The sequence below is a fragment of the Neodiprion fabricii genome, chromosome 5 (genome assembly GCF_021155785.1).
Source record: "Neodiprion fabricii isolate iyNeoFabr1 chromosome 5, iyNeoFabr1.1, whole genome shotgun sequence".
NCBI classification, from domain to species: domain Eukaryota; kingdom Metazoa; phylum Arthropoda; class Insecta; order Hymenoptera; family Diprionidae; genus Neodiprion; species Neodiprion fabricii.
The window spans coordinates 23,101,519-23,128,887 of NC_060243.1; the positions used below are offsets into that span (position 1 = coordinate 23,101,519).

The 27,369-nt window shown below is 40.1% G+C and overlaps 4 protein-coding genes across 11 annotated transcripts in view; 1 reads left to right on the forward strand and 3 right to left on the reverse strand.

The window, feature by feature from the left end:
* Nucleotides 1-15,126, reverse strand: LOC124184072 (cytochrome P450 4C1-like). 3 transcript variants are annotated; one of them, XM_046573453.1, is made up of 12 exons: nucleotides 14,726-15,126; nucleotides 14,528-14,634; nucleotides 3,826-3,916; nucleotides 2,301-2,486; nucleotides 2,131-2,200; nucleotides 1,809-1,935; nucleotides 1,644-1,722; nucleotides 1,328-1,443; nucleotides 1,093-1,161; nucleotides 786-975; nucleotides 474-653; nucleotides 1-279 (listed from the first exon to the last, which is right to left on the reverse strand). In XM_046573453.1, the coding sequence occupies exons 1-12, from the start codon at nucleotides 14,901-14,903 to the stop codon at nucleotides 110-112; spliced, it is 1,563 nt and encodes a 520-aa protein (XP_046429409.1). In that variant the 5' UTR covers nucleotides 14,904-15,126; the 3' UTR covers nucleotides 1-109. The 3 variants fall into 3 exon arrangements, with proteins under 3 accessions (XP_046429409.1, XP_046429408.1, XP_046429410.1); XM_046573452.1 differs by lacking the exons at nucleotides 14,528-14,634; nucleotides 14,726-15,126 and adding exons at nucleotides 3,984-4,090; nucleotides 4,182-4,504; XM_046573454.1 differs by lacking the exons at nucleotides 1,093-1,161; nucleotides 14,528-14,634; nucleotides 14,726-15,126 and adding exons at nucleotides 3,984-4,090; nucleotides 4,182-4,504.
* Nucleotides 1-27,369, forward strand: part of LOC124184077 (protein turtle homolog A-like) — a 385,811-nt gene that overhangs the window by 207,015 nt on the left and 151,427 nt on the right. The gene's annotated exons all lie outside the window — the stretch shown is intronic.
* Nucleotides 8,807-25,469, reverse strand: LOC124184073 (cytochrome P450 4C1-like). 5 transcript variants are annotated; one of them, XM_046573457.1, is made up of 12 exons: nucleotides 25,174-25,469; nucleotides 24,976-25,082; nucleotides 24,818-24,908; nucleotides 22,999-23,184; nucleotides 22,830-22,899; nucleotides 22,507-22,633; nucleotides 21,026-21,104; nucleotides 20,702-20,817; nucleotides 20,466-20,534; nucleotides 20,159-20,348; nucleotides 19,850-20,029; nucleotides 8,807-9,309 (listed from the first exon to the last, which is right to left on the reverse strand). In XM_046573457.1, exons 1-12 carry the CDS (start codon nucleotides 25,349-25,351, stop codon nucleotides 9,140-9,142), a joined length of 1,563 nt encoding a protein of 520 aa, XP_046429413.1. In that variant the 5' UTR covers nucleotides 25,352-25,469; the 3' UTR covers nucleotides 8,807-9,139. The 5 variants fall into 5 exon arrangements, with proteins under 5 accessions (XP_046429413.1, XP_046429414.1, XP_046429411.1 ...); XM_046573458.1 differs by lacking the exon at nucleotides 8,807-9,309 and adding an exon at nucleotides 19,377-19,655 and having other exon boundaries at nucleotides 19,850-19,930; XM_046573455.1 differs by lacking the exon at nucleotides 8,807-9,309 and adding an exon at nucleotides 19,377-19,655.
* LOC124184078 (cytochrome P450 4C1-like) lies at nucleotides 10,614-14,121 on the reverse strand. Its single transcript, XM_046573477.1, has 5 exons — nucleotides 13,985-14,121; nucleotides 12,844-13,029; nucleotides 12,674-12,743; nucleotides 12,353-12,479; nucleotides 10,614-10,751 (listed from the first exon to the last, which is right to left on the reverse strand). The coding sequence occupies exons 2-5, from the start codon at nucleotides 12,917-12,919 to the stop codon at nucleotides 10,647-10,649; spliced, it is 378 nt and encodes a 125-aa protein (XP_046429433.1). The 5' UTR covers nucleotides 12,920-13,029; nucleotides 13,985-14,121; the 3' UTR covers nucleotides 10,614-10,646.

Below are 27,369 nucleotides of genomic sequence, written 5' to 3' on the forward strand. Positions count from 1 at the left end.
TGAAATTGTGCAGTGTGGTAATTTTATTTGCAATCTTTATTACGAAACATAATTGATAACCGTACGTGGGTTGTACTATGCAGTAGACGTTGCTTTACTAAAAAGCATGCTATTTAACGCGTCTCCTAATCCTGAATGTGTCAGGATCAACAGATTTCAGTACAACGTCGAACGTCAGCCGTAAATCTTTGACTGGTATTACTTTATCCTTGGTCAGAACGTACTTCCAGAGAATCGTTGCGGTGATTGTCTTCATGAAGATCATAGCGTACTTCGATCCTGAAATTGAGAGAAACTTGTTCAGTCGTTGGAAGTCACGGCATCGGTACCTCTGTAATCGTGTTTCAAATTCTGAGCAATAATCTTTCGCTTAAAATTACACCAAATATGAAATTGACGACGATGTCGGAGAATCTCGATGAATTATTAGTATAACGATGTAAGTTAGTTGTCAATTATAGTACTTTCCTTACCGATACAATTTCTTCGTCCCCCACTGAATGGTAAGTATGAGTATGGTTCTTGTGTCGCGAATCTTTCGGGTAAGAATCTGTCTGGATCAAATTTTAGAGGGTCGGGCCAGTATTTCTCACTTCTATGAACGCCGAAAATATTAAGCACGACCGAAGTCCCTTTTCGCAAAGTAAATTGGCCTATAAAAAGGTTGATCATTGTAGGAGTAACTCGATACGCCGTCTTCGAATGACATACCTATCACTTAATATTAAGGGAAACACTGAGATACGATAGCAGAAAAATAGACTAAATGACGAAAGCTTGCGAACCTAACTCCAAATCATCCGTTGCTTCACGGCCGATTATGGGCGCACCCGGGAACAGGCGCATAGTTTCTTTGATCACTCTTTCCATGTACGTCATTCTCGCCAAGTGATCCATCGTAAACTGTAACTCTTCACTGTCATCGTGTAAGACATTCTCTCCAAAAATGTCACACAATTCCTGGTATATTTTTTCCTAAACGATGATACAAAAAGCGAATCATTGTACGCAGAGACTTATGAAAGGTGAACAACACGCAATGCTTGCTTCTGTAAGATCATTACATAATATATACCTGCATAACAAACACACCTGAATGTCTTGGTGGGATGCCAGCATCAACAAAACATAGTTCATCGTTGTGGCCACTGTATCGGCGCCCTAACAGAGAATATTAATGGTGAGATTGCAAATGATGCATCTTATAGCGAGTTGACAATGGTCTAGGTGGACCAACTGTTCCGTTCTCAATGAATCACAAAACTGATAAGTATAACAATTTATTAAAACTACGCCGCGATGACAGTATCAACTGTGTTATACTTACAGCTACGATCATCGTATCAACATGATTCTGGATGTTTTCATCTGTCAGCGTTTTGTTGTCGGTCGATAGTCTCAGGAGATTTTCTATCAGTATCTGAGGTCCAGCCGCGAAATTACCTGATACAAAAATGTGAAAGTGAAAGAATCGGCATGCAGCACACCTCACCCATTCATGAACGGCACCAGAAATCTACTGTTATCCTGGTTTTTAGATGTCAAAGTTGTTGGGCAGAAAGCCTCAAGTACAACTCACGGCCAATGGAACAGAAACTCTATCGTGGTACTGTAAGACTACATCTGGATTGTGTGGTACTTGCCAAAAGAATCTTGTTCATCATCGGCCGATACTCCTTCATCACTACGACGGACGATTGTTGCTTTCTTCTGTCGGATGACCTGAAATGAAACCGTACTATTTGTTGATTGACATGACATGACCAATGCATACCGTGATTATGTTAATGAAGATATCCAGCACTTACGTTGATACCAAACTCTTGTATAAACTTAATGTGTTTCCTTTGGTCCGTGCCAAGTTGAGTACGGTTGAAAATGAAGTCTGGGTACAGCCAAGGGCTGATAGCTCGTGTGATCATATTATTCAACAACCTATGAAGACAGAATTATTGCACAATCTGAGGATTAGCATTGGTTACTCGAAAAAATATGAATCTAAGATTCAGGTGGGATTGTTAAAACAACGTTGTGCTCCAAATAAGGTGATTAGGTTTCGAGTCGTGAGAACAACGTGTCATTGAGCAAGATAATGTGGTGACCACGAAAAATGCACTCCAATTTACTTACTTAGTTACTGCTTCGTCGAACTCACATTTCTCGGTCTCCATTGCTTTCAGGTTGATGCCCATAGCCGTCGCTGTGACACGTAAAGTATAATTGTACTTGCCTCGGATTACAAAAAAAATGTGTTGTTCACATGGCTATAATTGATTCTCCCGAAATTACAGCTGTCTTACCACAGATTGCGTCCAATGCACACAGCGAAACGTATTTGCGTACTTCGAATTCCGATCCGTCCAAGTGTTGCTCCATCTTTTTGGCCAGTGTCACTGACAGAGTGGCAAATGTTTCGACGGAAGACTTGAGAGCCACGGAATTGAAGGACGGCTGAATCAGTTTTCGGTGCACTTCCCATACTGACGCTGAAACGAAAAATTCTCTAGTATTCGGCAAAAATTTTGGATATCAACACAGACCAATTGCCCAAGAGATGCATTTCGGTAGAGAAACATGGCCAAATGTATTCACTGGTCATCTATTCGTATATCTGAAATCCAATTCCCATAGCGATAGGGGAGTATCTATAATACATGTGTCAGTGGGTGGTTTTTAATATCAATATGCGACGGATAATATTTCGTTTTCTTCTAGAATGAATAGGTTGTCCAGTAAGGTCGAAGAAATGCGGAAACAAAAAAGTGATGAAACCGAGCTTTCAATCAGTGTCAGTGATGCTAATTGTCGAAAAAAAATTAGAAACATTAAACTGTAAAAATTTTCGAAATGGCGGCGAAGATGTTGACATACTGAAATTCAATTGCAATCACCTTATTATATCAACTAGATCAGAGAAATTCCAGAATTTCACACTTGTTTTTTTCAAACATCGATACTGCTTGTCTGATTCTAATAAACGACAACCAGGTTGGGTTCTGATTGAATTCTCAACAGATCGTCTCACATTAAGTCAAACTGTAATAAACAATGACGTGTTTTTGGTCCAATCAGGAATTTACTATCTGTGAATGATTAAGGTCACATGTACCATACTCTCTTTACGAACCGACGCACTGAAAAAAGAATCTGTCTTACACGATTTATAAGGAATTAATTTGCGAATGGATCGAGCTATTTTTGAATGCAGCATGACGAACTTTACGGATTTTTCAGTGAAAAAATGATGAAATGATGCGATTTTTCTTATGTAATAATAACAAGATATTTATAATTGAAATTCCGAAACGAAACGTTTTCATCTGCCTTGCAAACACTTCCTTGAATTAGATTCGACTTGATTGGCTTTATTTGCTCCGTCTCAATCTCGATTCGTTATGTTTTCAATCAGACAGATTCTTCACCCGATCGTACGTCACGTACATTTTCAATCTTTCAGATCTGGCAAATGAATGAATCCAACACGGTGATGATGCCGACAATTGAGATGTTGCGAAACATGATCTGATAAACGTGATTATCATCGTGACAACGTACGTGTGGACGTAAAAACACCGACGATTTACGTCAGTAATCACGATGATTATTGCCATGATTACGCGACAGATGAAGTCCACCAGTACCAGTAGGAAATGGAGTTGAATGTGCTGGAAAAATTATTATGAAAAAAAGACATGCATCGTCATTCACGCATGTGAAGCTTACAGCCAGATCACTCAATTCGGTTTCAGTTATCCGCAATGAAAGTCTTTGAGGCTCAATACATCTCACTTGAAGTCAAATGGTAAAGTAACATCGTTCACCTACCAGGAGCTGTGATTAATCCGTCCCCCAACCAGGCTCGCCCGAATACGTACAAGTAATTTTTCTCAATGGCCTTCGGAGTGAGGAGTATCTCCTGAAATGACAAATCAGCTGAGATCTCAAAGTTTCATCCGCGTTTGAATATCATCAGATCACTTTACCTTCAAATGTTCAGGTGAAGTCATGAAGTACACTGGATAGTTACCAAATGAAACTCGACACCACGTAGGATAGTTTTTCCCCAGTTGATTTATCCTGTTTAATATGGCTGCAATTGCATATTTTATAGTGCCTCAGTATAATACTATTCGTCACATAAGATTCATTAACCAATTCGACAAGAAAAGGATCTTGCTTACCTTCATTACCCCCAATAAAGAGATACGCATGGCCTATGAAAGGCAGACTCGGTATTTCCTCAGCGTTTAGCGGGTATTCGAAGAGCAAAGCAACTTTAAACAGCTTGACTGTAAAATTGATTATCCGGTACAATACGAAGCATGCCACCGCAAGCGTGGCTACCGTCAAAGGGTCCATCCTACGATTCAGTGAAAACCCGAAACACTGCTCTCTTTACATATCTCAGAAATTTCTGTATAAAATTTCAATCAAATCGGCCTGTCGATTTACAACGCTTCTCTCTGTTAGATTTTACAAAACTCAAGCGGTATTCGATGCTGAGGAAAGATAAGATTTTTGTATCCGCTCTGATCGAACTGATCACTGGAACCTGAAACCAGATTCTCTGTTTTTATATAATTGGAGAACAACGCATCACATATCACGCCCAGAATGATCGAACATTTCCCCCACTCCCTATTTCAAGGATAGTAATTATTCAATTTTCACATGGAATCAGTGAGCGTAGAATCTGAATTTACTCGTAGCCTATCGTATTAATCCGGTTTGCTTTTAAACTCAGAGGTAAAGCAGCTTGCTAACATTGTATTCGTTTTCTTCTCGTGCGTTAGAATTTCATTAACGCGGTATTCGGAGTTAGTTGACTACTACTTGTAGTCTTGAATATTTTATCAGCGGTAACAAGTTAATATCCTTCAACCCAGGAAATTCGTTGTACGTGACGTAATTACAGCGTCCTAAGTAATCTCGCGTGTCAGAAGTCACCACATTTCTAATAACAAGATTCTGTTCAATCGTGTGTATGGTTGTTCGCGAGTGATCAGACTCTAAAAATTACCGATTTTTACTATTTATACTGTGAGTGTGATCAAAAGCAATCGGTTTCTCAAAGCTACTATTGAAAAATATCTCATCCGTGTCATTTCCGACAGCGGCCATTTTTCCCACACCCATTCGGTACATCTTACATTGAGTTCGTATGGATCTTCCGCTTCACGACTTTACGTAATACAATTTTTTTTTCTACATTTTGTCAATCAAACAAACTGGATTCAATAACTTTCGTACACCAAGCACGGTTATAACAAACCATCCTGTGATGCTGTCAGAACGCAGTGACTACTGAACCTGCGGTTACTCTTAAGCCCTGGTAAAACGTGCCGGCACTCCATGCAGCGAACGTCAAAATAGTCACCGCAACCGTTGACTAAAATATCAATTGCCATCGTATTATTCGCAATTGATAATCCGAAAGCTTCGACTCTTATCTGAGTACTATCACGCGGATTATGCTGTCCCGGTAAAATGCATGCATGTTTGAAAGTTTCTTGATTCTTAGAGCAACAGGCTCCGCAGATCTTAGCAGAGTATCATTTTGGCTACTTCGACTTCATCCATTGTCGAAACATATTCACGAAGAATCGTTGTATCCGTGCAGGAGTTTCTGACTGAGCCAGTACAGAGCGATTCGTTGATCGTCGCGTCAGTGCTCGAAGACGAAAGTCGGTATTCGGCGCGGGCACGACATTTTGCGAAAAGATTGATCTGAATCGACGCAAACATAAGTCAAGAATGGAGCGTCACTTCGATTTGACCAATAGTCAAGTGGCGGGTTATTCTAAATCTTTCGCCGTGACGCTTTTTTATTCATCCGCGTTTCGGAACTATGAATGTTAAACCACACTGCAGACTTTGACTGAATCGTTGTCAGGATCGGGTTGATGACCGCCCCATCATTGGTATTTTGCATATTTTCCGAAAGTCCAAAGAATCAGCCGATACATCGTATCGGATAATTCACAAACCAACGCGAAAAAGAAGCTAGGCTTGGCTCGATTTTGGCAGAGCAATTCTTGAGCGTTTGATGTTAGAAAAATTTTGATAGTCACTCGGAGAACGAAACAGGCCACTCGAAGGCGAAATTGAAAATGTAACGCGACTCGTCGAAAAATCAAATCTAATTGATGATTACTTGTACCGTTCTCTGCATTAGACTTGTTGTCTTGGCAGTTACAAATAATTAGTGAAACGCACCCTGGATCAAAAATTCCGTACCCACTATGCCACATGTATATTTCGATAACCACGCCAAGCGCTGATCAAAGCATCGTCCTTCTGTATCGACTTAATTTCCATATTGCATAAAAAGATCTAATGATACTTTTTATCGGACCGGAACCTTGGTCTGTTTGATAGATGAGCAATTATCAGTGTAATCTTGATCAACCGAAACCGATGGATCCGGAATGCAAATTAATCGGGTTTACGTCGAAATATTCACTTCATTGGATTACAAATAGCCATCCTAACGTTACTAGATTGACTAATTGACCTTAACACGAGTCTGTCGTAGATATAAAAAGATAAAATATAAGCGATACTGGAAGTTTACTTTGTAACCGGTTAAGATAGATAAGTTGAATAAGTCTTCGAACCCGCGTTGAAGACGCGTTCGGAAACAGTTTTTTGCCGACGTGTCTTAAACGTTGCAGTTTACCTCATCAAGCCGAGAGTCAAACCGATACCTACTAGTTGCTTCAATACAGGGTGCCCTAATTCATCCAGAGCTGGAGTCGACCGTGTGCGACGTTTCCGTTGAGTGGATCTGACCAATCGGGTGTCGTTTCAATTGATTGGCCAATCAATAATAATACTGATAATTATGTATTTTTTTTATAAACAGTCGTGCCGTTGACTTAGCCTCGTGCGCATATACTTGAAACAGTAGTCATTTTCGATTCGCGTAGGCTCTTATTATTTGAATGAACAATTTATTACTGATAATAAAATCATTACGCCTTTCCAAAGTGTGATTTTGTCAATATCATAAGTTTTAAAAGCGAATGAATGATTTTCTCCGCACTGCCTTAGATGCACACAACGATACAATGCTTCTTTTTTAAGACCTGGGTAACGCCGTAAAGCGAATGAGCCTTATGCATTCGCTTGAAGATCAGGATGAGATTCAACCATCAGCATGACGAAGAAGCCTGCTATGGCCGTTAAATCGCTGCCCGAAAAAAGAAAATTGAAACGCCTCCCACGTTGTATCAACGTGATCCCGTACCGATTTTCCTGTCGGTGTTTTCTTGTCGTCGGATAGTTTCCAGAGATTATCTGACAGTAGTAAGGTTGAGGGACCAAAACGTCTGAAGTAATCATTCGATCTTTGGTTAGTGATCACAAACTATTGGGATGTATCTACAGTCGGTTTGTTGTTAAAAAAAAGACGTTCAAAATTTCCAGCCATACGATATTATTGAACCTCTGTGCTTCTCGCGAAACTAAGCAGTACGGGTTATAGTGGCGAAGCGCCATATCTGGAATTAAAAATTCGAAATGTGTCTCAACGTAGATGACAATAGTTGTGCTTCACCGATCGGGGTTTTGAATATTCGAAAAAATGATAAATGCATGACGATTTGAACAGAATCGTCGCCTTTTAAATCGATAATCGCCCCTATTTTGGGTATCATCGAAAAGTAGTGAACCTTATCGAAAAATCCAATCAAAAACGCGTGCAGAATCTGAAAGGAGTGTGTATGCGAAGATTGAAGTTAATCCATGGAACGGTGTTTGAGATAAAAGCCCCATCACGCCGAAAAATGTGGTTCGGGTATAAACGCGTCGGTTATGACTCTTGTTTTAACGCAAATTTTGTAAGGGATAAAATTAAAATATCTGTGACCTTTAGCCGGCGATTTCTCAGTCGCATGGAAGACCTTTCGCATTCACAGCTCACTCACAGGCTGATCAGTTTAACCGATTTAGTAGCTTGTTGGGCTCGGAAGTTACCTGACGCAGCTTACATCTTCTTCGACACATGTAATGTAGTTACAGGAACCGATTTTGAAAATATTCGGAAAAGATGTGGCTAGACTATTATGTAGAAAAAGAATGATAATTTTTGATAAGTTTGGACTGGATGTAACCCCTTAACATCGGACGAGTATTCCGAAAGCAATTCGATATTCGGAAGCTCGACTATAATCTCGATTACCAGGTAAAATATGAAACACGCCGCCACGAAAGCGGCTACCGGTCAAGATTCCATTTTGCGATGGAAAGCCTTCGTGAATATCACCTTCTACGGCGAAGAAAACATGACTATTGAGTCCGTCACACCGAGAAGTTACGACACAAAACCTGTCATATTTCATAAACATATGTCGACTGAAGTTCGGCCAAAAACAGAGTGATTTGTGTTTTGGCATTTCGTTAAATAGGCTTTTCGCACTGGAAATGAGAAAGATGACTCTTTATGAATATCTTTCGAGAACCATTCGGTTCCGTTTGTTCTTTTCCACTCTATGTATCGTTCAACACTACACGTTCAGTTTTGGCAATTTCATGTTCAGCAATATCACTATGGAATGAAAATTTTCAACCATATTGATACAAGTATCATGGCTTGCACCTATAACGAAGGAAGTTGATTTTGCGACAGCTAATTTTCTTTCCCAGTAGCTAACGTTGACGATGGAGAATACCTGCCGGTATCGCGTCGCTGTTTATCGTTCGGGCGGCGTGCTACAGGATGAAAGTCTCCATTGCCAACGAAATGGACGAGGAAAAAAAATTAGCCATCGCAGGATCATTTTCCGCACGTGAACAGTCATATTTCCTTAAGTAATATCTACGTGCTCTTGGTTGTCCACTATTTAGAGAATATTGGATAGCTAAAAAAAGTGACGAGAATTTTGTACGAAAATTCTCAGTAAATCGGACAGTTTCTCAGAAAATATTATGACTAGGACAAGGAAGACCGATCGTATCTAAAACTAATCGCTTTCGAGTTGAGACAAGCCCCGTTGATTGGGATCAAAGACCAGGCGATTTCAACGTCAATGAAATTGTGCAGTGTGGTAATGTTATTTGCATTCTTAAATACGAAACATAGTTGATAACCGTACGTGGGTTGCACTATGCAGTAGACGTTACTTTACTGAAAAGCATGCTATTTAACGCGTCTCCTAATCCTGAATGTGTCAGGATCAACAGATCTCAGTAAAATATCGAACGTCAGCCGTAAATCTTTGACTGGTGTCACTTTATCCTTGGTCAGAATGTACTTCCAGAGAATCGTTGCGGTGATTGTCTTCATGAAGATCATAGCGTACTTTGATCCTGAAATTGAGAGAAACTTGTTTAGTCGTTGGAAGTCACGGCCTCGGTACCTCTGTAATCGTGTTTTAAACTCTGAGCAATAATCTTTCGCTTAAAAATACACCAAATATGAAATTGATGACGATGTCGGAGAATCTCGATGAATTATTAGTATAACAATATAAGTTCGTTGTCAATTATAGTACTTTCCTTACCGATGCAATTTCTTCGTCCCCCACTGAATGGTAAGTATGAGTATGGTTCTTGTGTCGCGAATCTTTCGGGTAAGAATCTGTCTGGATCAAATTTGAGAGGGTCGGGCCAGTATTTCTCACTTCTATGAACGGCGAAAATATTAAGCATGACCGAAGTCCCTTTTCGCAAAGTAAATTGGCCTATAAAAAGGTTGATCATTGTAGAAGTAACTCGATACGCCGCCTTCGAATGACATACCTATCACTTAATATTAGGGTAAACACTGAGATACGATAGCAGAAAAATAGATTGAATGACGAAAGCTTGCGAACCTAATTCCAAATCATCCGTAGCCTCCCGGCCGATTACGGGCGCACCCGGGAACAGGCGCATAGTTTCTTTGATCACTCTTTCCATGTACGTCATTCTCGCCAAGTGATCCATCGTAAACTGTAACTCTTCACTGTCATCGTGTAAGACATTCTCTCCAAAAATGTCACACAATTCCTGGTATATTTTTTCCTAAACAATGATACAAAAAGCGAATCATTGTACGTCAAGCCTTATAAAAGGTAAACAACACGCAATGCTGACTTCAGTAAGATCATTACATAATGTATACCCGCATAACAAACACACCTGAATGTCTTGATGGGATGCCAACATCAACAAAACAAAGTTCATCGTGTTGGCCACTGTATCGGCGCCCTAACAGAGAATATTAATGGTGAGATTGCGAATGATGCATCTTATAGCGAGTTGACAATGGTCTAGGTGGACCAACTGTTCCGTTCTCAATGAATCATAAAACTGACAAGTATAACAATTTATTCAAGCTACACCGCGATGACTGTATCACTGTGTTATACTTACAGCTACGATCATCGTATCAACATGATTCCGGATGTCTTCGTCTGTCAGCGTTTTATTGTAGGTCGATAGTCTCAGGAGATTTTCTAACAGTATCTGAGGTCCAGCCGCGAAATTACCTGATACAAAAATGTGAAAGTGAAAGAATCAGCATGCAGTACACCTCACCCATTCATGAACGGCACCAGAAATCTACTGTTATCCTGGTTTTTAGATGTCAAAGTTGTTGTGCAGAAAGCCTCAAGTACAACTCACGGCCAATGGAACAGAAACTCTATCGTGGTACTGTAAGACTATATCTGGATTGTGTGGTACTTGCCAAAAGAATCTTGTTCATCATCGGCCGATACTCCTTCATCACTACGACGGACTATTGTTGCTTTCTTCTGTCGGATGACCTGAAATGAGACCGTACTATATGTTAATTTATCCCTCAGAGTTAACACCCGCGTTTTGGGCATTTTGATAAATTAAGACGTCCACCAATTGTTGCTCTGTTCAAGCACTTCAATTGCGGAAATATGCTTATCGTTCATAACTTATAACGGGACATGCGGATGCCCGTTACAAACAAATTCTTGAACCCCTTGCGGGAACGCAATACCAGGGAATACGTGTTAATAATTGCAAAAAAATTGGAAAATAGCACGGAGACGAGGGTCATGGATCCGAAACTCCGAAAGCGGAAATTGTGCAGGCCAGCGAATAAGTAAAACTTCAGTATTGTTTCATTTTTCTTCATCGAATTTCGGCGGCACTGAGCGAAGAATCGACGGTAACATCATAAAAGTCACGTGTGATCAGGACGTTACGTATATGTGGGAATCTGTCGATGATTTGGTAAGCTATCTTAATTCTTGTTGCAACCTTGAAAGCGACATTTGAAAAACTTACTGTACAACTAATTTTTACACTGCCCCCTCACACATAAATTTGATTTGTAACAATATCAGATCACGTACAAGAGTTCTGAACACGACTCATTATCAGGGATAGCCGTACAATTTTTTTATGTCTTCCTAGTTTTTGTATTATTGCAGCCCGAAGATGGCTGGCCGGGCTAGATCGAAACGTTGACTCAGATGAATTACATTAATGACCATTTCTGACGAGTTTATCATTCGATCACCTACCATGGTCACAAAATCTGAATCAATCAACGCAAAAGTGAGAAAGACAAGTGTTGAAACAGTTGCCTAATTTGCGAGAAGAGAGAAATCTCCCACAACGAAGATGGCGAGATATTCGTAGGGCTGCGAAGTGATAAGAGCTGATTTCATGTCCAGCGATAGAATTTTGTGAGACATGGAGTAGCGGCCAGTCGGAGAAGGGAGAGCCATGTTTCAGTTTGTGTGTCGAAAAGTGGACGTAGGATAACTCGACCGATCTCAATGTTTGGTGGCCGTTGTCTGAGTTCCGCGACGAAGCGTGAGCTCAATTTCGTTCTTGCAGCTTTTATCGCAGGTCGCTGAGGTATTATATTGTGCAAGTGTTGAGTGCTTGGTAACTTCATCGGGTTTGGTCCAGTGGAGCAAAAGTGCGCGTAACAAACGTCAGGGTAGATGTCGTGAATCGTTCCAACTACAAAATGACGTATTACTTCGTTCTGTTCTATGAATCTACCTCTTTAGTCAGCTCAAACAATATGCTTCCAAACAACCGGTAACAAACAATCGACTGCAAGAACTTTCAATATCGGAACGAAAATGTGCCGAACGGTAACAACGCGAAATTAGAATACCAGTGTAAATGAATGTTGAATCCGAATACATCGTCAAGTTTTGTCATTGTTTATATCATATACTCAATACGTCAAAGAAATGAATTTTAGGAGAATGATTCGTCCGTACTCTCGATTGAAGTTGTCCTGCAGGTTATCTTGCCTCATTCCCTTTTAAAGTACTCCGCAAAGGATTCGGGTGATAGGGTACTTTTTGTTCGCAAAATGACATGACCAATGCATACCGTGATTATGTGAATGAAGATATCCAGCACTTACGTTGATACCAAACTCTTGTATAAACTTAATGTGTTTCCTTTGGTCCGTGCCAAGTTGAGTACGGTTGAAAATGAAGTCTGGGTACAGCCAAGGGCTAATGGCTCGTTTGATCATATTATGTATCAACCTATGAAGACAGAATTATTGCACAATCTGAGGATTAGCATTGGTAACCCGGAAAAATATGAATCTAAGATTCAGGTAGGATTGTTGAAACAACGTTGTGCTCCAAATAAGTGATTAGGTTTCGGGTCGTGAGAACAACGTGTAATTGAGCAAGATAATGTGGTGACCACGAAAAATGCACTCCAATTTACTTACTTAGTTACTGCTTCGTCGAACTCACATTTCTCGGTCTCCATTGCTTTCAGGTTGATGCCCATAGCTGTCGCTGTGACACGTAAAGTATAATTGTACTTGCCTCGGATTACAAAAAAAATGTATTGTTCACATGGCTATAATTGATTCTCCCGAAATTACAGCTGTCTTACCACAGATTGCGTCCAATGCACACAGCGAAACGTATTTGCGTACTTCGAATTCCGATCCGTCCAAGTGTTGCTCCATCTTTTTGGCCAGAGTCCCTGACAGAGTGGCAAATGTTTTGACGAAAGACTTGAGAGCCACGGAATTGAAGGACGGCTGAATTAGTTTTCGGTGCACTTCCCATACTGACGCTGTAACGAAAAATTCTCTAGTATTCGGCAAAAATTTTGGATATCAACACAGACCAATTGCCCAAGAGATGCATTTCGGTAGAGAAACGTGGCCAAATGTATTCACTGGTCATCTATTCGTATATCTGAAATCCAATTCCCATAGCGATAGGGGAATATCTATAATACATGTGTCTGTGGGTGGTTTTCAATATCAATATGCGACGGATAATATTCCGTTTTCTTCTAGAATGAATAGGTTGTCAAGTAAGGTCGAAGAAATGCGGAAACAAAAAAGTGATGAAACCGAGCCTTCAATCAGTGTCAGTGATGCTAATTGTCGAAAAAAAATTAGAAACATTCAACTGTAAAAATTTTCGAAATGGCGGCGAAGATGTTGACATACTGAGATTCAATTGCAATCACCTCACTATATCAACTAGATCAGAGAAATTCCAGAATTATACACTTGTTTTTTTTTAAAATCGATACTGCTTGTCTGATTCTAGTAAATGACAACCGGGTTGGGTTCTGATCGAATTCTCAACAGATCGTCTCACATCAAGTCAAACCGTAATAAACAATGACGTGTTTCTGGTTCAATCAGGAATTTACTATCTGTAAGTGGGTAAGGTCACATGTACTATACTCTCATTGCGAACCGACGCACTGAAAAAAGAATCTGTCTTACACGATTTATCAGAAGTTGATTTGCGAATGGATCGAGCTATTTTTGAATGCAGCATGACGAACTTTACGGATTTTTCAGTGAAAAAATGATAAAATGATGCGATTTCTCTTATGTGATAACAACAAGATATTCATAATTGAAATTCCGAAATGAAACGTTTTCATCTGCCTTGTAAACACTTCCTTGAATCAGATTCGACTTGATTGGCTTCATTTGCTCCGTCTCAATCTCGATTCGTCATGTTTTCAATCAGACAGATTCTTCACCCGATCGTACGTCACGTACATTTTCAATCTTTCAGATCTGGCAAATGAATGAATCCAACACGGTGATGATGCCGACAATTGAGATGTTGCGAGACATGATCCGATAAACGTGATTATCGTCGTGACAACGTACGTGTGGACGTAAAAACACCGACGACTTACGTCAGTAATCACGATGATTATTGCCATGATCACGCGACATATGAAGTCCACCAGTACCAGTAGGAAATGGAGTTGACTGTGCTGGAAAAATTATTATGAAAAAAAAGACATGCATCGTCATTCACGCATGTGAAGCTTACAGCCAGATCACTCAATTCGATTTCAGTTGTCCGCAATGAAAGTCTTTGAGGCTCAATATATCTCACTTGAAGTCAAATAGTAAAGTAACATCGTTCACCTACCAGGAGCTGTGAGTAATCCGTCCCCCAACCAGGGTCGCACGATTTCGTACAAGTAATTTTTCTCAATGGCCTTCGGAGTGAGGAGTATCTCCTGAAATGACAAACCAACTCAGATCTCAAAGTTCCGTACGCGTTCGATTATGATCGGACTACTTTACCTTCAGATGTTTAGGTAAAGTTATCAAGTACAATGGATTGTCACCAATTGAAACTCGACACCACGTAGGATAGTTTTTCCCCAGATGATTTATCCTGTTTAATATGGCTGCAATGGCATATTTTATAGTGCCTCAGTATAATACTATTCGTTACCGAAGATTCATTCACCAATTCGACAAGAAAAGGATCTTGCTTACCTTCATTACCCCCAGTAAAGAGATACGCATGGCCTATGAAAGGCAGACTCGGTATTTCCTCAGCGTTCAGCGGGTATTCGAAGAGCAAAGCAACTTTGAACAGCTTGACTGTAAAATTGAATATCCGGTACAATACGAAGCATGCCACCGCAAGCGTGGCTACCGTCAAAGGGTCCATCCTACGATTCAGTGAAAACCTGAATCACTGCTCTCTTTACATATCTCAGAAATTTCTGTATAAAATTTCAATGAAATCGGCCTGTCGATTTACAACGCTTCTCTCTGTTAGATTCTACAAAACTCAAGCGGTATTCGAAGCTGAGGGAAGACAAGATTTTCGTATCCGCTCTGATCAAACTGATCACTGGAACCTGAAACCAGATTCTCTGTTTTTATATAATTGGAGAACAACGCATCACATATCACGCCCAGAATGATCGAACATTTTTCCCCCTCCCTATTTCAAGGATAGTAATTATTTTATGTTCACATGGAATCAGTGAGCGTAGAACCTGAATTTACTCGTAGCCTATCGGATAAATCCGGTTTGCTTTCAAACTCAGAGGTAAAGCAGCTTGCTAACATTGTATCCGTTTTCTTCTTGTGCGTTAGAATTTCATTAACGCGGTATTCGGAGTTAGTTGACTGCTACTTGTAGTCTTGAATATTTTATCAGCGGTAACAAGTTGATATCCTTCAAGCCATCAAATTCGTTGTACGTGACGTAATCACAGCGTCCTAAGTAATCTCGCGTGTCAGAAGTCACCACATTTCTAATAACAAGATTCTGTTTAATCGTGTGTATGGTTGTTCGCGAGTGATCAGACTCTAAAAATTACCGATTTTTACTATTCATACTGTGAGTGCGATCAATCGGTTTCTCAAAGCTACTATTGAAAAATATCTCATCCGTGTCATTTCCGACAGCGGCCATTTTTCCCACACTCATTCGGTACATCTTACATTGAGTTCGTATGGATCTTCCGCTTCACGACTTTACGTAATACAAGTTTTTTTTCTACAATTTGTCAATCAAACAAACTGGATTCAATAACTTCCGTACACCAAGCACGGTTATAACAAACCATCCTGTGATGCTGTCAGAACGCAGTGACTACTGAACCCGCGGTCACTCTAAAGCCCTGGTAAAACGTGCCGGCACTCCATGCAGCGGACGTCAAAATAGTCGCCGCAACCGTTGACTAAAATATCAATTGCCATCGTATTATTCGCAATTAATAATCCGAAAGCTTCAACTCTTATCTGAGTACTATCACGCGGATTATGCTGTCCCGGTAAAATGCATGCATGATTGAAAGTTTCTTGATTCTTAGAGCAACAGGCTCCGTAGATCTTAGCAGAGTATCATTTTGGGTACTTCGACTTCATCAATTGTCGAAACATATTCACGAGGAATCGTTGATCCATGCAGGTGTTTCTGTCTGAGTTGAGCCACACTGCAGACTTTGACTGAATTGTTGTCAGGATCGGGTTGATGACCGTCCCATCATTGGTATTTTGCATATTTTCCGAAAGTCCAAAGAATCAGCCGATACATCGTATCGGATAATTTACAAACCAACGCGAAAAAGAAGCTAGGCCTGGCTCGATTTTGGCAGAGCAATTCTTGAGCGTTTGATGTTAGAAAAATTTTGATAGTCACTCGGAGAACGAAACAGGCCACTCGAAGGCGAAATTGAAAATGTAACGCGACTCGTCGAAAAATCAAATCTAATTGATGATTACTTGTACCTTTCTCTGCACTGGACTTGGTGTCTTGGCAGTTACAAATAATTAGTGAAACGCACCCTGGATCAAAAATTCCGTACCCACTATGCCACATGTATATTTCGATAACCACGCCAAGCGCTGATCAAAGCATCGTCCTTCTATATCGACTTAATTTCCATATTGCATATAAAGATCTAATGATACTTTACAAACTCAAATGTTCATCCGACCGCAACCTTGGCCTGTTTGATAGATGAATAATTATCAGTATAATCTTGATCAACCGAAACCGGTTGATCCGGGCTTCAAATTAATCGGGTTTACGGCGAAATATTCACTTCATTGGATTACAAATAGCCATCCTAACGTTACAAGATGGACTACTTGACCTTAACACGAGTCTGTCGTAGATATAAAAAGATAAAATGTGAGCAATACTGGAAGTTTACTTTGTAACCGTTTGAGATAGAAAAGTTGAATAAGTCTTCGATTCCGCGATGAAGACGCGTTCGGAAACAGTTTTTTGCCGACGTGTCTTAAACGTTGCAGTTTACTTCATCAAGCCGAGAGTCAAACCGATACCTACTAGTTGCTTCAATACAGGGTGCCCTAATTCATCCAGAGCTGGAGTCGACCGTGTGCGACGTTTCCGTTGAGTGGATCTGACCAATCGGGTGTCGTTTCAATTGATTGGCCAATCAATAATAATACTGATAATTATGTATTTCCTTTATAAACAGTCGTGCCATTGGCTTAGCCTCGTGCGCATATACTTGAAACAGTAGTCATTTTCGATTCGCGTAGGCTCTTATTATTTGAATGAACAATTTATTACTGATATCAAAATCATTACGCCTTTCCAAAGTGTGATTTTGTCAATATCATAAGTTTTAAAAGCGAACGAATGATTTTCTCCGCAGTGCCTTAGATGCACACAACGATACAAGGCTTCTTTTTTAAGACCTGGGTAACGCCGTAAAGCGAATGAGCCTTATGCATTCGCTTGAAGATCAGGATGAGATTCAACCATCAGCATGACGAAGAAGCCTGCTATGGCCGTTAAATCGCTGCCCGAAAAAAGAAAATTGAAACGCCTCCCACGTTGTATCAACGTGATCCCGTACCGATTTTCCTGTCGGTGTTTTCTTGTCGTCGGATAGTTTCCAGAGATTATCTGACAGTAGTAAGGTTGAGGGACCAAAACGTCTGAAGTAATCATTCGATCTTTGGTTAGTGATCACAAACTATTGGGATGTATCTACAGTCGGTTTGTTGTTAAAAAAAAGACGTTCAAAATTTCCAGCCATACGATATTATTGAACCTCTGTGCTTCTCGCGAAACTAAGCAGTACGGGTTATAGTGGCGAAGCGCCATATCTGGAATTAAAAATTCGAAATGTGTCTCAACGTAGATGACAATAGTTATGCTTCACCGATCGGGGTTTTGAATATTCGAAAAAATGAGAAATACATGACGATTTGAACAGAATCGTCGCCTTTTAAACCGATAATCGCCCCTATTTTAGGTATCATCGAAAAGTAGTGAACCTTATCGAAAAATCCAATCAAAAACGCGTGCAGAATCTGAAAGGAGTGTGTATGCGAATTTTGAAGTTAATCCATGAAACGGTGTTTGAGATAGAGGCCCCATCACACCGGAAAATGTGGTTCGGGTATAAACGCGTCGGTTATGACTCTTGTTTTAACGCAAATTTTGTAAGGGATAAAATTAAAATATCTGTGACCTTTAGCCGGCGATTTCTCAGTCGTATGAAAGACCTTTCGCATTCACAGCTTACTCACAGGCTGATCAGTTTAACCGATTTAGTAGATTGTTGGGCTCTGACGTTACCTGACGCAGCTTACATCTTCGTCGACACATGTAATGTAGTTACAGAAACCAATTTTGAAAATATTCGGAAAAGATGTGGCTAGACTATTACGTAGAAAAAGAATAATAATTTTTGATAAGTTTGGACTGGATGTAACCCCTCAACATCGGACGAGTATTCCGAAAGCAATTCGATATTCGGAAGCTCGACTATAATCTCGATTACCAGGTAAAATATGAAACACGCCGCCACGAAAGCGGCTACAGGTCAAGATTCCATTTTGCGATGGAAAGCCTTCGTGAATATCACCTTCTACGGCGAAGAAAACATGACTATTGAGTCCGTCACACCGAGAAGTTACGACACAAAACCTGTCATATTTCATAAGCATATGTCGACTTAAGTTCAGCCAAAAACAGAGTGATTTGTGTTTTGGCATTTCGTTAAATAGGCTTTTCTCACTGGAAATGAGAAAGATGACTCTTTATGAATATCTTTCGAGAACCATTCGGTTCCGTTTGTTCTTTTCTACTCTATGTATCGTTCAACACTACACGTTCAGTTTTGGCAATTTCATGTTCAGCAATATCACTATGGAATGAAAATTTTCAACCATATTGATACAAGTATCATGGCTTGCACCTATAACGAAGGAAGTTGATTTTGCGACAGCTAATTTTCTTTCCCAGTAGCTAACGTTGACGATGGAGAATACCTGCCGGTATCGCGTCGCTGTTTATCGTTCGGGCGGCGTGCTACAGGATGAAAGTCTCCATTGCCAACGAAATGGACGAGGAAAAAAAATTAGCCATCGCAGGATCATTTTCCGCACGTGAACAGTCATATTTCCTTAAGTAATATCTACGTGCTCTTGGTTGTCCACTATTTAGAGAATATTGGATAGCTAAAAAAAGTGACGAGAATTTTGTACGAAAATTCTCAGTAAATCGGACCGTTTCTCAGAAAATATCATAACCAGGAACAAAGAAACAACAACTACACGATGGATCGTATCTAAAATCTAATCGCTTTTGAGTTGAGAAAGGCTCTGTTGATTGGGATCAAAGATCAGTCGATTTAAACGTCAATGAAATTGTGCAGTGTGGTAATTTTATTTGCAATCTTTAATACGAAACATAATTGATAACCGTACGTGGGTTATACTATGCAGTAGACGTCGCTTTACTGAAAAGCATGCTATTTAACGCGTCTCCTAATCCTTAAGGTGTCGGGATAAACAGATCCCAGTAAAATATCGAACGTCAGCCGTAAATCTTTGACTGGTATCACTTCATCCTTGGTCAGAACGTACTTCCAGACAATTGTTGCGGCAACTGTCTTCATCAACATCATACCGTACCTCCAACCTGAAATTGAGAGAAACCTGTTCAGTCATTGGAAGTCATAGCATCGGTACCTATGTAATCGTGTTTCGAACTCTGAGCAATATTCTTTCGCTCAAAAATACACCAAATATGAAGTTGATGACGATGTCGGAGAATCTCGATGAATTATTAGTATAACGATATAAGTTCGTTGTCAATTATAGTACTTTCCTTACCGATACAATTTCTTCGTCCCCCACTGAATGGTAAGTACGAGTATGGTTCTTGTGTCGCGAATCTTTCGGGTAAGAATCTGTCTGGATCAAATTTTAGAGGGTCGGGCCAGTATTTCTCACTTCTATGAACGCCGAAAATATTAAGCATGACTGAAGTCCCTTTCGGCACAGTTAACTGGCCTACAAAATAATTTTAGATTGATAATTTTAGGAATAACTTCTCTGAATGACATACCTATCACTTGATTTTGAGGACAGTACCCAGGTACGATGGCAGAAAAATATATTAAATGAGGAAAGCTTCCGAACCTAACTTCAAATCATCCGTTGTCTCCCGGCCGATTATGGGCGCACCCGGGAACAGGCGCATAGTTTCTTTGATCACTCTCTCCGTGTACGTCATTTTCACCAAGGCGTCCATCGTGATATGCAACTCTTCATTGTCATCCTCCAAGACATTCTCTTCAAAAATGTCGCACAATTCCTGGTATATTTTTTCCTGTCCAATGATACGAAAAGCGAATTATTATACGTAGAGCCTTATAAAAGGTGAACAACACGCAATGCTCGCTTCTGTAAGATCATTACATAATGTATACCTGCATAACAAACACACCTGAATGTCTTGATGGGATGCCAGCATCAACAAAAAATAGTTCATCGTGATGGCCGCTGTGTCGGTGCCCTAACAGAGAATATTAATGGTAAGATAGCGAATTGATGCGTCATATAGCGAGTTGACAATGGTCTAGGTGGATCTACTGTTTCGTTCTCAGCGAATCACAAAACTGACACCTATAACAATTTATTGAAGCTACGCCGCGATGACAGTATAAACTATGTTATACTTACACCTACGATCGTCGTATCAATATGACACCGGATCTGTTCATCTGTCAGCGTTTTGTTCTCCATCGATAGTCTCAGGAGATTTTCTATCAGTATCCGAGATCTAGCCGCGGACGTGTCTGATACAAAAATGTGAAAGTGATTAAAACATCGGCATGCAGCACACCCCGCACATTTACGAATGGCCCCGGAAATCCATCGTTATCTAGGTGTCAAATATAATTCATCAAAGTTGTAAGGCAGAAGGCCCCAAGTATTACTCACAGCTACGAAACAAAAACTCTGTCGGGGCACTGTACGACTACACCTGGATTGCGTGGTACTTGCCAAAAGAATCTTCTTCATTATCGGCCGATACCCGTTGATCACTACGCCGGACGATTTTTGGTTTCCGCTGTCGGATCACCTGAAATGAAACCGCACTGTTTGGTAATTTATCCTTCAGAGCTTACGCCAGTGTTTTGGCTGTTTTGATAAATTTAGACGTCCATCAATTATTGCTCTATTCAAGTAATTCGTTTTAATGCGTATTCCAGACAAGAAAAAACAATTGCTGGAACAGGCTTGTCGTTCATAACTCAGAACGGGACAAGCGGATGCCTGTTTCCATGAATCCTTGAACCCTTTGCGGGAACGAAATACCAGGAAATACTTGTTAATAATTGCAAAAAAATTAGACAGTAGCACCATAACGAGGGCCATAGATCCGAAACTCTAAGAGAGGAGGCCCACTGCGCAGGCCAGCGAATAAGTAAGACCAGTGTTGGTTCATTCATTTATCGAATTTCTGCGGGACTAAACTAAGGATCGACGGTAACGTCGTAAAAGTCACGCGTGATCACGACGTCACGCAGGTTTGGGAATCTATCGATGGTTCTGTAAGCTGTATTATTTTTGTTGCGACCTTGTTACGACCTTATTCAATTTGTAACAACATCAGATCACATACAAAGTTCCGAACACGACCTATTGTAAGGGATAGTCATACAACTTTTTCATGTGTCTGTAATTTTGTATTATTGCAACCCGGGGATGGCTGACCGGGCTGAATCGAAACGTCAACTCAAATGAATTACTATGATGACTATTACAGACGACCTCATCATTCAATCACTCACCATGGTACCGAAATCCTGATTAATCCTAAGTTGCCTAATTTGTGAGAAGAGAGAAACTTCCCACAATGGAGATGGCGAGATATTTGTATGGCTATGAAGCGTGAGCTCAATTTCGTTCTTGCAGCTGGCATCGCAGGTCGCTGAATTATTATATCATGCAAGTGGTGAGTGCTTCGTAACTCCTTCGGGTTGGTCAAGTGAAGCAAAAATGCGCGTAACAAACGTCAGTATAAATGTCATGTATCGTTCCATCTACAAAAATGTATTATTTCGTTCAGGTGTACGAATCTACCCCTTTGGTCAGCTCAAACAATATGCTTCCAGACAAATAGTAACAAACAATTGACTGCAAGAACTTTCAATATCGGAACGAAACTTTGCCGAAAGGTAACATGCGAAATCAGAATACCAATGAAATCGAATTTTGAATCCAAAGCGATCGTCAAGTTTTATCATTACTTGTATGGTACTTTTGAGCCACATCAAACTTGTTACTCAATATGTCAAAGGAATGAATTTTGGGAGAATGATTCGTCCGTACTCTCGATTAAAGTTTTCCTGCAAGTGATCTTGTCTCATTCCGTGTCGAAGTACCGCGCGAAGGATTCGGGGGATAGGGTACTTCTTGTCGACAAAATGACATGACCAATGCATGCAGTGATTATGTAAATGAAGATGTCTCGCACTTACGTTATCAGTGAAGTCGTGAATAAACTTGATGTACTTTGTTTGGTCCTTGCCAACTTGCGTACGGTAGAAAATAAAGTCTGGGTACAGCCAAGGACTGGTGGCTCGTTTGGTAAAACCAGTCATCACCCTGTAGAGACAGAATTATTGCATAATCCGAGGGATTGCATTGGTGATTTGAAAAATTATGAATCCATGATTCAAGTGAGATTGTCGAATGCGTTCTGCTCCAAATAAAGTGATCAGGATTCGAGTTTTGCAATGAACGTGTAATCGAGCGAAAGGATAATGCGTTGACCACGAAAAATGCACTTCAATTTACTTACTTACTTACTGCTTCGTCGAACTCACATTTCGCGGTCTCCATTGCATTCAGATTGACGCCCATGGCCGTCACTATGACACGTAAAGTATAATTGTACTTGCCTCTGATTACAAAAAAATGTGTTGTTCACATGGCCATAATTGATTCTCCCGAAATTACAGCTGACTTACCACAGATTGCGTCGAATGTACACAGCGAAACGTATCTGTATATTTCGAATTCCGGTCCATCCAAGTGTTGTTCCATCTTTTTGGCCAGTGTCACTGACAAAGTGGCAAATGTTTTCAAGAAAGACTTGAGAACCACCGGATTAAAGGACGGCTGAATCAATTTTCGGTGCACTTCCCACATTGACTCTGTAACGAAAAATTCTCCAGTATTCGGCAACAATTTTGGATATGAACATGAACGCATCGCCCTAGAGATGCATTTCGATGGAGACATGGCCAAATTTATTTACTGGTCAACTATTCGTAATTCTCAATTCCAATTCCCACAGCGATAGGGGAGTCTCTATAATACATGTCTCAAACAGTGGGTGCTTTTCAGTTTCAGTATACGGTGTATAAAATCTTGTTTTTCTCAAGAATGAATGGGTTGTTCAATAAAGTTGAAAAGATATGAAAACAGAAACATGATAAAACAAAGCTTTGAATCGGTGTCACTGAAGTTAATTGACGAAAAAAAAATGGTGACATTCAATTGTGTAAGCCTTGGTAACGGTGGACAACATGTTGAGGTACTTAAATTTAACAGCAATCACCTCGTTATTTCAACTACATCATAGAAATTTCAGTATTTTACACTTGATTTAACAAAAAATCCATAGTGTTTGCCTGATTTTAATAAACAATAGCCAACTGTATTCGCAGATGAATTATCAACGGATCATCTAACAATGAGTCGAATTTCAATCACCATTAACGTGTTTCTTGTTTAATCGCGAATTTACCATCTGTGAATTATTACCGTCAAATATGTATCGGATTTTCTTTGGAAATTGACGCACTCAAGAAAAAATCCCTCTCACACAATTTTCCGCAAGTTGTTTTGCGAATAAAACAAGCTATTTTTGTATGCAACAAGACGATTATACGAATTTTTGAGCGAAAAAAAGGATTAAATAATGTGATTACTCGTATGTGATAATAACAAGATATTTTTAATTGAAATTCCGAGTTGAAACGGTTTCGTCGGGTTTACAAATACTTTCTTAAATCAGATTCAACTTAGTTGGTTTTAGTTGCTCCGTTGAACTCTCCATTCGTTATGTTTTCGATCGGACACACTTTTCATCTGATTATACGTCTCGTAAATTTTCAATCTTCCAGATGTGGCAACTGAACGAAGTCAACACGATGATGATGCCGACGATTGAGATGTTGAGAGAAATGAACTGTTAAACGCGATTATCATCGTCACAACATATTGACGTAGAAACAACGACGACTTACGTCAGCAATTATGGTGTTTATTATCACGATTACGCATCAGATAAGGTTCACAAGTAGCAGTACGAAACGAAGTCATATATTCTGGAGAAATTCGTATGAAAATAAATAAGATATGCATCGTCGTTTATGCATGTGAAGTTCACAGCCGTTTCACTCCCAGGTTCTAAGTTATTAATATTGACCGCAATTTGATTTCGGTTGTCCACAATAATAGTCTTTTGCGATTCAACGGAAGATTCATGAATTCCAAAAGCTATTCAGGAAACCAGTGGTCAGATTTCGCGTCATTCGTTATCGAAATCGTACCCTTTGCTAGCTCGATGAACTTCGCTTGGGCATGAGGACCATAAGTATGATTCATGTTGATCTGCTCACTCGACATATGAATCAACCCTAGGGAAACTTGACTTCATGTGACGCAGGCTCACTTAGATGCATTTATACATCACCACAAATTCAATGGGATCGAGGCAATACTTTCCTGACTCCGATATCTTACATGAAGTTAAATGTCAAAGTGACATCATTCACCTACCGGGAGCTGTCATTAATCCGTCCCCCAACAATGGTCGCGCAAAGTCGTAAAAGAAGCTTCTTTTAATGGTCTTCTGACTCAGGAGTATCTCCTGAAATGACGAATCAACTCAGATCTCAAAGTTTCATCAGCGTTTGAATATCATCAGATCACTTTACCTTCAGATGTTCAGGTGAAGTCATCAAGTACACTGGATTGTTACCAAATGAAACTCGACACCACGTAGGATAGTTTTTCCCCAGTTGATTCATCCTGTTTAAGATAGCTGCAATTGCATATTTTATAGTGCCTCAGTATAATACTATTCGTTACGGAAGATTCATTAACCAATTCGACAAGAAAAGGATCTTGCTTACCTTCATTACCGCCAATAAAGAGATACGCATGGCCAACGAAAGGCAGACTCGGTAATTCCTCTGCGTTTAGCGGGTATTCGAAGAGCAAAGCAACTTTAAACAGCTTGATTGTAAAATTGATTATCCGGTACAATACGAAGCATGCCACCGCAAGCGTGGCTACCGTCGAAGGGTCCATCCTACGATTCAGTGAAAACCCGAAACACTGCTCTCTTTACATATCTCAGAAATTTCTGTATAATATTTCAATGAAATCGGCCTGTCGTATTACAACATTTCTCTCTGTTAGTTTCTACAAAACTCACTTTCCTGACGTACCAGAAGTATTCGAAGCTGAGGGAAGATAAGATTTTTGTATCCACTCTGATCAAACTGATCTCTGGAATCTGAAACCAGATTCTCTGTTCTTATATAATTGGAGAACAACGCATCACATATCACCCCCAGAATGATCGAACATTTTCCCCACTCTCTTTTTCAAGGTTAGTAACTTTGTAATGTTCACATGGAATCAGTGAGCGTAGAACCTGCATTAATCGTAGCCTATCGTATAAATCCGGTCTGCTTTCAAACTCAGAGGTAAAGCAGCTTTCTAATGTTGCATTCGTTTTTTTCTTGTGTGTTAGAATTTCATTAACGCGGTATTCGGAGTTAGTTGACTATTACTTGTAGTCACGAATATTTTGTCAGCGGTAACAAGTTGATGTCCTTCAAGTCATGAAATTCGTTGTACGTGACGTCATTGCAGCGTCCTAAGTCATCTTGTGTGTCAGAAATCACCACATTTCTAGTAATAAGATCTTGTTTAACCGGTTGAGTGCAAGATCTTTTGACGAGCAGCAGCTCCAAAAGTGGTACGACACAGGTTTGCGAATAAATGGCTAAATTTCATTACTCGGGGGTTTTTGGGGTCGCTGAAACCGAATCCGGTGTCAGAATTGGCCAATTCCTAAATTCAAGATGGCGGAGCCAAGATGGCGGATTCGGTTTCAGCGACCTCAAAAGCCCCCGAGTAACAAAATTCATGGCAAAATTCGTATTTCTTGGAATTCGATGACCGCCATCTAGGCTGCGCCATCTTGAATTTGGGTAGTTGTCAATTCTGACACAGCAGGCAGATTTACAGAGCCCGAGAACCCTCGAGAAACCATTCTCATGTCCATTGTATGTAAACGATACCGTGTGAGTAAAAGAACAAACTGTCTTCCATTTTCCCGCCACTTCAGAGTGTTGATAGGGCGCCCCCTATGGTCTGTACGTGAATTCTGAGTACGGATTCGGATTCAGCGGTCTGAAAAACCCCGGTATGCCAATTTTCATGCAATTCTACGATTTCCTGCCAAGCGTTGATCGAAGCATCGTCCTTCGATATCGACTTAATTTCCATATTGCATATAAAGATCTAATGATACTTTACAAACTCAAATGTTTATCTGACCGCAACCTTGGCCTGTTTGATAGATGAATAATTATCAGTATAATCTTGATCAACCGAAACCGGTTGATCCGCGATGCAAATTAATCGGGTCTACGGCGAAATATTCACTTCATTGGATTACAAATTGCTATCCTAACGTTACAAGATTGACTACTTGGCCTTAACACGAGTCTGTCATAGATATAAAAAGATAAAATATGAGCAATACTGGAAGTTTACTGTGTAACCGGTCAAGATAGAAAAGTTGAATAAGTCTTGGATTCCGCGATGAAGACGCGTTCGAAAACAGTTTTTTGCCGACGTGTCTTAAACATTGCAGTTTACCTCATCAAGCCGAGAGTCAAACTGATACCTACTAGTTGCTTCAATACAGGGTGTCCTAATTGATTCAGAGCTTGAGCTACGTGTGTGACGTTGCAGTCGAGTGGATCTGACCGATCGGGTGTCGTTTCAATTGATTGGCCAATGAATAATAATACTGATTGTAGCATCTGATGTATAAGTGAATGCTCATTCAGTTTATGGCATGGCCCGAGACTTACAAAATACAGCTTTGAATGTTTTTTGTATCGAAGGCTTTGCGGAGACGATTATTTTTTCGCTTTCAAGGGATATTTCAATCAAGAAGCCGCAATTGGATGGTCAGAATAACGAATCTTCAATGAATGCAGTAATAGTTGTCAATAATAGATTTTTCAAAACATTCATTACACATATTCGTTAATACATTAGTGGCCGATCAGTTAAAACGACACTCG